A 10,914-nucleotide genomic window follows, 5' to 3' on the forward strand; every position below is an offset into this window, starting at 1 on the left:
AGGGTGACAGACACCAACAGAATCAACAAACTCATTCGTAAGGCCAATGATCTTGTGGGGATGGAACTGCACTGTTTCATGGTGGTGTCTGAAAAGAGGATGCTGTCTAAGTTGCATGCCATCTTAGTCAATGTCTCCCATCCACTACATAATGTACTGGGTAGGCACAGGAGTACATTCAGCCAGAGGCTCATTCCACCGAGATGCAGCACTGAGCGTCATAGGAAGTCATTCCTGCCTGTGGCCATCAAACTTTACAACTCCTCCCTTGGAGGGTCAGACATCCTGAGCCAATAGGCTGGTCCTGGATTCATAATTTCCTGGCATAATTTACATATTACTATTTAACTATTTATGGTTCTATTACTATTTATTATTTATGGAGCAACTGTAACAGAAACCAATTTCCCCCGGGATTAATAAAGTATGACTATGACTATTCAACTTTATTGTTATTGTGCCAAGTACAGATACAAAGCCAGTGAAAAGCATTTAGCATCTGACCAGAAAATCAAAGAAGTGTTATTTACAAAATAACTGCAAATTTAAAAAGTACTACAGCACACAAATATAAAAGTACTGAGACAGTACAATACGGATGCAATACTGCTTAGCGCAGTGAGGAGAGGTTCAGCAGTGTCACAGCCAGGGAAGAAGCTCTTCCTGTCCCTGCTGGTGCGGGAGCGGAGGCTCCTGTAGCACCTACCAGACGGGAGGAGAGTAAAAAGTCCATGGTTAGGGTGAGATGTATCCCTGATAATGCTTTTCGCCCTGCCCAGGCAGCGTTTATGATAGATGTTCTCAATGGTGGGCAATTGGGTGCTGATAAAAGATATGTTATGGCTAGTAATGGAAGTTCAGAAACAGGCCAGTCTTCTATGGCAGCCCTGATACTTAAATAAAACATTATTTTAAGTATCGGCTGCTGAAGCATCTTATGTGTTTATGTGAACACCTTCGACATCCTCAGTTCATTGTTTTCCCAGGCAATTTCCAAATAACCATCACCTGTGGCACAAGATCTTGTCTGCAAGGTCATTTTAGAAAAAACATTTTCATTTAGTTAATTTGTGAGTGTCAGGAGTCTGCTGACAAGGGGTTGTTGTCAGTCATTCGAAATAGAGCAGAATGCACAGCATAGAATAACCACAGAAACGGGCCCCTTGCCCATCAATATACTAGCTGCTTACTCTAATCCTACAGTAACTACATTTAATATTCTTATGAAACACAGTTATGAGAAAAACTGATTGCGAGTGGGGCATGTCTGGTATGAGAAAGGGTGTGGTAATTGGGGGCAAAGAGTGATGTAATTTATTGTGTACATCCAGCCTGGGTGATGTAGGTGTATCCTCAATAAAAAAAAAACATCAAATCAGGTTACAGGTGGTTCTGGTAAACACCTCTGTGAATCCCTGTATCCACTAGCATAGAGCAAGAATTGTCCCAGAGCTTGGGGTGGAGAGGCTGCCTGTGAGGTGCACTCAGTGCTGAGATTCAGGGCTCCAGGTTGAACCCTGGTCATCAGAGTGAGTGGGGGCCATTGATAACACCAGCTTTGTATTGAAACACCAAATCCTCTGGTGTCTCTCATCCCCTCCTGCTAAGTAAGACGGAATCTGTGGTATCTTCTTTCGGTTAGGCTACACACCTCTCCCCACCCCAAGGATTTCACTAACGGCAAAGATCAGACAGCCAAGTAAGGTTGTGTGTGCATCTGTACACTTAGAACCACACATGCTATTTCCCCTCCATCCGGTCCATGCATGCTCCCTTTGAAGAAACCACATCAGTCCTGAAGTCACACAGAAACTGATAATTGCTAAATACGGAACTTGTATCCGGTCTATTCAGACGGTGAACCTTCAGGGAGGGAGAGGGAATCTCACTCTCCTGAAATAACAAACAAGAGAAAATCTGCAGATGCTGGAAATCCAAGCAACACACACAAAGTGCCAGAGGAGCTCAGAAGGCCAAAACGCTGACTGTACATTTTCCACAGATGCCGCCTCCTGGCCTGCTAGGTTCCTCCAGCATTTTGTGTGTGTTGCTCCTGAAATGATGTTTTACAATTACAATTTTTCAACATAAGGATAACAATAACTGATTAACGACAGTTTCAATTGCTGTAATCACTTAATTAACATTCTAAATAGAGTCAGGTAAAGAAAGAGAATTTCATATTTACAATGGTAGCACATCCAAGGATTAGAGGGATCTCCCTTCCCGCATTTGTGACATTTACTAGACAAAAGGCCCAACCCACAATCTCAACCGACTACCGTCAGTAAGGAGGTAGAAGCATCTCCTGGACTACTGGACTAGGACATAGAACATAGACTAGGTAACAGCTTCTTCCCTCGGGCTGTGACATTAATGAATACCCTGCTTCCACCAGGGTCTGATCATTGCGACAGCGATAAATTTACTGTTTACTCGTGCTGCACTTTACTACATACATTTCAAATTGCATCTTATTAACTTATTTAAAGTATAATGTTTTGGTTTATGTGCTGTGTGTGACATAAGTTTTGTGGGTGCACTATGATTTGGATGAACAGTGTTTCGTTTGGTTATAGATATGTACAGTCAGATGACAATAAATTTGAACTTGAACCCCTTTGGATGTTCAATACTGCTGACTGCTCCGTAAGCCAGACATCCAAAATATACCCTTTCTGTCAGTGACGGGTGGCTCCATGAAGGTACAACTAATTAGAAGGTTAAGAGAGAAAATGGGGCAGCACGGTAGCGTGGTAGTTAGTGTAATGCTTTACAGTGCCAGAAACCTGGGTTTAATCCCCACCACTGTCCGTAAGGAATTTGTACATTCTCCACGTGACTGCGTGTGTTTCTTCCAGGTGCTCTGTTTTTCACATTACATCCAAAGATGTAAGTTAAGTGGTCACGTGGGTGTAACTAGGCAATCCAATACAGGAAGCACTTCATCTCTAAACAGACAAAAACAAAACAGACATTGGCAGGGATACATCTTTAACAACGTGCTCATACAGGAACGTTCTCCTCATCTTCTTGATACCCCTTTAAGTGTGTCAGTAGCAGGAATGTTCAGATGGAGGATCTCGACCTGAAAGATTGACTGTTTATTCTCCTCTACAGATGCTGCCTGACCTGCTGAGTTTCTCCAGCATTCTGTGTGGGTTGCTTCCACCTTCACCTATTCTCTTTCCTTATGTAGTTCCAACGGGACAGAAGTGTCCCATCAAATTGTGTACAGATTTTATTTCCTGAAGACTAATTCTTATTTTAGTTATCCATAGTTATCTTATCCATAATGTCTCAGATCCAGAATGATCCCTAACAAGTTTTTCTGTATCATGCAATCTCTCACATATAACATTGTCACTAAGAGACAATAAGGGCCAATTTAAAGCAGAAGATTAACCTACCAATAAATTTTGTGGGTACAAGGAACCAGAACACCGGTGGAAAGTCACATGATCGATTGAAGAATATGCAAACACCACATGTACAACACCGAGGTCAGGATAACAGATACCGGGTGATCGTGCTTTTTCCCACATTCCAATGGGATGTGGGTCTGGTTGGTTAATTCACCACTCTAAATCAGTCTGAAGCAGGGTTTCAGGGATGAGACACTGAAGATGCTGGAAGGTGCAGCAACAAACAATCTGTTGGAAGAACTCAGCGGTTGGGAGAAAGGAATCGTGGACATTTTGGGTGGAAACCCTGCATGCAGAAGTTCTGATGCAGTGCTTCAACCTGAAATACGGACTTACCGCTTTCTCCTCCACAGCAGTTGCTGCTCAAACTGCTAAGTTCCTCCAGCAGATTGTTTATGGATACAGATTACAGCATCCACAGTCTCCTATGTCTTAGCAAGAAGTACTTGGGCTACTTTAGCACAAATAGGAATTTAACAGGAAATGGGAACAAGCATTCCCTTATTACTTGATTCGCGATCTGCACACAGTTTGCCTTGCTTCTGGTACTTGTAGCAGGCCTCTCATGCGAAGCTTCCATTCTGCCACGTGCAGTTTTTCATTCCATCAACTCAAGGTCACGTTGAGTTGAGCTTGTCCTTGATTGGTTCCTCAATTTGAATTTGAATGGAATTCCACAAATCCGTGTTTTTTAGCTTTCCATAGTTTTCACGTCCTCTGGTGATTTTCTGGAAATGGAATGGCGGAGGGCGGGGAGGTGGTGGTTTTGAGTAGGAAACACACACATTGTTAGAAATACTGATTTTACTTTCAATCCAAAGGACAGACTTAAATCTACTCATTCCCCTTTGATAGGAGTTTGTCTGTAGTTATAAGAGATTGTCTCTTTGTTACTAGTGAACACCAGCAGGTTCTAGGTCCCTTCAAACAGCAGTGAGTGATAAGCAGTAATTGTTTTAAAAGTACAAAGTAGAGCAAACTTACCTTGATCATAAAATACAAGCATAGTAAAGAAAGGAGGCAGGATATAGCTATTAGGGGTTTCAACATCCAGTTCAAAGTTAGCGAGCTTGTATGACCTAGACAAGTAAAAATTCAGCTCAGTTAAAACCAGACAACAAATGATGTAAAGGGCATCATTTTCACATGTACAGAAGATGACAATTTTCCAGCAGTCTGGAGATTATTGAGCATTGGAACCCTTGAGTTACTTGTCAGGGGTGTTACTGTCAGTCAGTGCAGAGGTGACCCACACTTATACAGGAGGACACTCATCCTCCAACAGTTTCACTCCTCCTCTTACTACCCCCTCTAGTTCTGCAGTTTATTCCCTCTCACACGTTCATCAATTCTACTTTGATTCTTTCTGCATTAAGCAGTAAATTTCAGATACCAGTGCAAATTTGGGATGTGGGAGGAAACACAGTCACAAAGGAAACATGCAAACTCTATGCAGACAGGATCAAGGTCAGGATTAAACCCAGGTGTGGGGGCATCTGCACTAACCACTGTGCCTAGGCTCTGCCACGCAGGTCTCCTGTAGATACCACTGCTGTAACAAGGTCGTTAGACATACAATTAGTTCTGAACTGCAACCTTCAACTACAGCTGAAGATTCCCCAGTGCCACATTCTTTTTTTGTACCCAGTGTACTTGACAGCAAATGGAGTGAAGTAAATTGGCTGAAGACTGGCTTATGTGATATGGGCACATTAGGGTGAAGACATTATAAACCATCTGCTTAGCACTTCTAGCCAAAAATATTTGCTGCAGACTTGAGAACTTGCACACTGGGCTCTGCCATTGTTCACAGAGCCTGGTCAATTGATGCCCATCAAGCAGACTAGATACGATGTGACTTCAGAGCTTTGATTTCTTCCTTCACTCTGAGACCAACCAAAACCCACCCACCTGGGTTCCAGCAGGACCACTCGCATCCAGACTTCAACACTGACCTGGCGCAAATGTGGATCAAAGATCTGAATTTCAAAGGAGAGTTGGGATTGACTCCCCTTGAGATAAGGCAGGATTTGCACATGCATGGCAGCAAGGAGCCTTGGTAAACTTGAAGTTAGTAAGTATCAAAAGGAAGTACTGCCTAAGGATTTGGGCCTGAAACATTGACTGTACTTTTTTTTTCCATAGATGCTGCCTGGCCTGCTGAGCTCCTCCAGCAGTGTGTGTGGTGTTGAAGAGGAACTACTCCAACGGTTTGACTTGTACCTCTTACAAAGGGAAGAGGTTGTGGTTGTCACGACCTTGAGGAATGTGGATCTGAATTTCAAAAGCAGCTGTTACTATTTGTGTGTTTAGTGCCAGTAGCTGAGGACTAATTTCCACCCAAAGTCTCTGGAATAGGATACGAAGGTACAGCTGACCAATCCTAAAGCATTACCTCTGCCAACTCAACCCAGAATGGCCATCACTGGATTCAGCCAGACCCAGACTCCTGAACAACCGAACACAACCCCCACGCTGGCTGACTTGGGTGAGGTCCCAGAGTGTACAAAGTGTTCCTTCAACACCTTCAGAAGAACTAGCATAAAAACCTAACGTGTCACGATGACACATAATGAGAGGATTGTGGAATTATGTGGTAAATTGATTAGCTGCTTGTCAACAGCTGTGCAACCGCTCATCACAATCAATAAAAGCTAGCTGTAGCCATGGCAACTCTTTCACTGTAACTGGCCTTGAATTAACAGGAACATACTGCAGTAAGAAAACAAATCCTCACTAAGACAGGAGCTGGTCCATTAAAGGAGTTCAAGGAAGGTAGCAACCCAGCCCCTCAGTTCTATTTGCATATTGATTTTTTAAAATTTCAAAATATACTTTATTCAAAAATAAAATTATTTACAATAAACCATTCAGCAACTTTCCATCCTTTACATACGTTTCCATTATAGTCAGTACATATCCGTACTTATGGCCACCCACGTGGCACTCCAGTTGTTCACCTTACCACATCATTGTTGAGGGGTATACTCCCCGCCACCTGACCCCTCCCACTCCCACGGGTGGAGAAACCTATAGCGTGGTCCTTCCCCACCGGGCCCTTGCGGTGGCTGCACCGAGTTTCAGTGCGTCCCTCAGCACGTACTCCTGCAGCCGAGAATGTGCCAGTCGGCAGCATTCTCCCACGGACATCTCCATGTGCTGGTAGATCATCAAGTTTCAGGCCGACCAAAGAGCGTCTTTCACCGAGTTGATGATCTGGCAGCAGCACCGGATGTTGGTCTCCGTGTGCGTCCCCGGGAACAGCCCGTAGATCAGAGAATCCTCTGTTACGCAGCTGCTGGGGATGAAACGTGACACTAGCCCGTCCATCCTCCTCCACACCCTCTTTGCGAACTGACAGTGTGCAAAGAGGTGGGTCACAGACTCCTCCTCACTGCAGTCCTCCCGTGGGCAGTGGGGTGCGGGGACGACATTTCGGGTGTACAGGAGGGCTCTGACTGGGAAGGCCCCTCTCACCGCCAGCCAGGCGAGGTCTTAGTGCCTGTTGGTGAGATCTGGCGATGAGGCATTTTGCCAGATGAACTGGACGGTCTGCTCAGGGAACCACCCTACTGTGTCCATCACGTCCTTCTCCTGCAGTGCCTGCAGGTGTGGTCAAAGGCGTTCTCCTGGAAGAACTTTTCTACGTAGGACAGGTATGCCGGCAACGACCAGCTGACTGGGGTGTTGCGCGGGAGTGGGGCCAGACCCATCCTATTTGCATTTTGATATGATTACAGCTGTTCTATAACCTCAACCCCATACTCCCAACTACTTGTGATACCTGCACTGTTCTTTAATTTACATGGTAACTTTAAACTTGCTATAAGGTAATTATCTACTTACCCATTACTTTCAAATTCACAAATCCCTTTTTATTTTCTTCTCCAACTGGTGCCCACAAGAAACAATGGTACGTTCCCAAGTCTTCACTGGAGATATTGGAAATAATCAAGGAATAAGGTTCGGTAGGTGTCGATCTAACCGCTAAGTCGCAACCTCTATACTTCTGGGCAGTTTTTTCCTTGAAATTGTTGAAAATAATTCCTGATAACCCATTATCAGCCACCTGTTGAAGTGTAAACAGAACTAAGAGAGTTAAACAGTACTGAATAACTTTCCATTTGGAGCTGAGAAATGAACCATTGCAACAGTTAAACCTGGTGGAGAAAGTGGAGGAATAGGATGGCATTCAGTGCTGCTGCCTCTCAGCTCCAACAGCCGAGGTTCAGTCCTAATGGCTGGTCCTGGTCCTGTGGAGTTTGCATGTTTTCCTTGTGAATGTGTGGGATTCTCTCTGGTTACTGTGGTTTCCTCTCACCACCCAAAGATGTGCTGGCTGGAAGATTAGTTGGCCACTGCGAACTGCCCCTAGTGTAGGCAGGTGATAGGATTGATGGAAATGTGGGGAGAATGGGTCACAGGGAAATTAGACTTCTCTGTGAGTCAGCAAGCCAACAGATATGCTTCTATGTTGGAAAATACAGAAATATTATTCATTTGCCTTGCAAAGAGGCAGCAGAAATATGGTGAGCCGGGCTATGAATACCTTCAAGCTCTCCTCACCTGGCATGGTCTTTTTACGCAAGTTCAATTGTTGTTTATGGCAGAGACCCTTAGTAATTTAAATTCAGCTAACTGAGGCAAAAAAAATCTGGTGAAAATGAGTATTAGTAACAGCAAACTTGAAATCACAAGACTGTCACTGCAAGAACGTCATTGATTCACTAAATCCACTAGGGATAAAAACTTGCCAATTTACTCAATCATGCCATGAGACTAGTGATACATCTTTTTTTGTAAAATGACATTGCAACCCATTTTTAGTAATGTCAAGACTGTTGCAACCACAGGACCTTAAGGGGGGAGGGGGGGATGTCCCAGTACTAGCAAAATTGAGAACAGAAAGCAAATGCAAACCCACATACTACGCAAACAGAATTACAGCACGGAACCCAAGTCTACTCACGAACACCCACTGGACATGAACGCTCATGGAAATTCAGCACAACACACAGCAACAGCCAAAAGGGAAAATAATGCGACCTTTCCAAAAGGTGCAATATATAATTCTAAATGTGGTTTTCTACAAGCTTTGACATTGCTAAGTGATTACCTACGCTGGTTGGTTCCTTTTTGGCTTCCTGTCTAAAATATAAGACTGTCTCTAAGTTTAACATCTAGCTGCATATTGCATGTTTCCTCTACAAATATTCACCATTGTTTATGCTTCTCTGCAATTTAAAGTGAAGAAGCAAAGGAACTGTCTAGGGTATTTTTAGAGTTTCTAGGCCATTTGCATGGCTTTTCCTGGAGTTTCTGGGCAGTCCCCACCCACTCCAAAAAATATTTCAAACCCTTAATTTCCTGACATAGTAAAATAAATACTTCCCCCCAAAAAAACCCTGAATTTTTACTAATTTTCAATTTCAAATTTACTACACTGTAGAAGTCATGATCCTGTACAGCTTGAGTGAAATGACTCCTGGAGTGTCCAATGTGGTGATTAAAACCTCTCTCAATCAACTCCCCGAAAGGACAGGTTACTGACCTCAGTGACTGTTGCTGCAGTCCCTGAATCAACATTTTTCTTTTGTATTTATTTTCTGTTTGTAATCTCAGACAGCATTTATTGCCCATCCCTAAATCCCCTTGAGAAAGTGATACTGCACCACCTCCTCAAACTCTACAGTCTTTTTGGTGAAGGTGCCCCTACGGCGTTGTGTGAGATAGAGATAGAGGGATAGATAGAGATAGAGGCATAGGTAGATAGATAGAGAGGGGGAGATAGAGAGATAGAGAAGGAAGAACACAAACTATGGAAAGAGCCTTGAAGGAGGTGGTGTCCCATGCACTCATATCCTTGGTGGCCAAGGTCATGTTGCAGCTGCATGGGAAGTAACTCGGTACATTTTGCAAATGTGCATGCAGTGGTGATGGGGATAGGCCGTTTTGCCCTAGATGATAGGATACCCAGCTTCTAATTTACGACCTGGATCTTGCTTGTACAGGAATGTGATTGATTAAAGGGTCTCCCCACAAGACACAGACCTTTAGGCTGGGCACTACCCTAGGTTAGGGTAGGGGTTAGTGGCTCGATGCCTGCTCATAAACAGAAAAGTTTGTAAGCAGCTGGCTGTCTAACAAAGTGGCACCAATATTTTAAGGTTCCACGTACACATAGTGTCCTCTTTATTAGGTTCACCTGTACATCTGCTCAACATCATATCCGCAACTCAAAGCATAAATAGACGTTCAATAGTTGCATCATCAACAGAGGCCAACAAAGTAGCCATAACTCTACGTACCTTGTACCAGCTGATACCCCAGTACCGGACACCCTCCTTCACCTGGTCTCTGCAGGATAAGGTCGTCTCTTTGCCCAGAATTACAGAGATTTCGCTGATCGCTTCTCCGCCCAGGCAGAACAGCCCTGCAACAGTAGCGAGAAATCACAGGTTAGGAACCAAGATATAACGAACGCAAATAACTGCGGAAGCAAAGGGGTGGTTACTATTCCGGGCCCAGTCCCTGTATAACCTTGACCGGCTAAATTCCTTTAACAGATAGTTTCTTCAGATCTCCTCTTGTCTGTAGACGCTAATAAAACATCGTAACTAACTTCACATACAAAATGCTATGAGTGGTGAGCCCTGACGAAAGGGTCTCGGCGCGAACCAAGTTTACTCTCCTGCAGAATCTGCCTGGCCAGCATTTAGTCCGTGTTTCGCAAGATTTACAGCATCTGCAGAGTCTTTAGTGGCAACGCATCCAAATAAAGCTCATTGAATCTATGATAAGTAACACTGCAGCCAGAAGAGAGCACAAATATAAATACCAAGTTGTAGCATTAAGATGAAAAGCGCGCTCGGCGTCAAGCAGGAGAGCAGCTCCATCGCCATCGTTAAAGCAAGAGGAAGCGAGTCAAACTTCAGCAGCAGCGCAGGCGCATTTGATAGCAATACTTTCAGTTCGTTAAGTTTCGTTTTCCCAGAAGAGGAGAGAGGCTTAGCATTGTCAACCCGTAAACACTGAGGAATTCTGCAGATGCCGGAAATTCAAGCAACACACATCACAGTTGCTGGTGAACGCAGCAGGCCAGGCAGCATCTCTAGGAAGAAATACAGTCGACATTTCAGGCCAAGACCCTTCGCCAGGACTGACTGAAGGAAGAGTTAGTAAGGTTAATTTATAGGTTGAGTCTGGTGAGAAGGTAAATGTGATGTTAACATTCATTTCATGAGGACTAGAATATAAGAGCAAGAATGTAATGTTGAGGCTTTCTAAAGCACTGGTGAGGCCTCACTTGGAGTATTGTGAGCAAGTTTGGGCCCCTCATCTAAGAAAAGATTAGGGAGGGTTCGAAGGAGGTTCACAAATATGATTCCAGGATTGAAAGGTTTGTCATATTTCGAGTGTTTGATGGCTCTGGGCCTGTACTCACTGGAGTACAGAAGAATTAGGGTGACTGCATTGAAACCTATTGCAT

General features: G+C 44.0%; 1 protein-coding gene across 1 annotated transcript; it reads right to left on the bottom strand.

Annotated features, from left to right (window-relative positions):
* Nucleotides 1-416: 416 nt before the first annotated feature.
* On the bottom strand, nucleotides 417-10,369 carry LOC140212620 (CD83 antigen-like). The gene is made up of 5 exons (XM_072283653.1): nucleotides 10,264-10,369; nucleotides 9,734-9,858; nucleotides 7,272-7,494; nucleotides 4,410-4,504; nucleotides 417-4,153 (listed from the first exon to the last, which is right to left on the bottom strand). The coding sequence occupies exons 1-5, from the start codon at nucleotides 10,325-10,327 to the stop codon at nucleotides 4,043-4,045; spliced, it is 618 nt and encodes a 205-aa protein (XP_072139754.1). The 5' UTR covers nucleotides 10,328-10,369; the 3' UTR covers nucleotides 417-4,042.
* Between the last annotated feature and the right edge of the window lie 545 nt (nucleotides 10,370-10,914).

This window comes from Mobula birostris, chromosome 19, assembly GCF_030028105.1.
Source record: "Mobula birostris isolate sMobBir1 chromosome 19, sMobBir1.hap1, whole genome shotgun sequence".
Lineage (NCBI taxonomy): Eukaryota > Metazoa > Chordata > Chondrichthyes > Myliobatiformes > Myliobatidae > Mobula > Mobula birostris.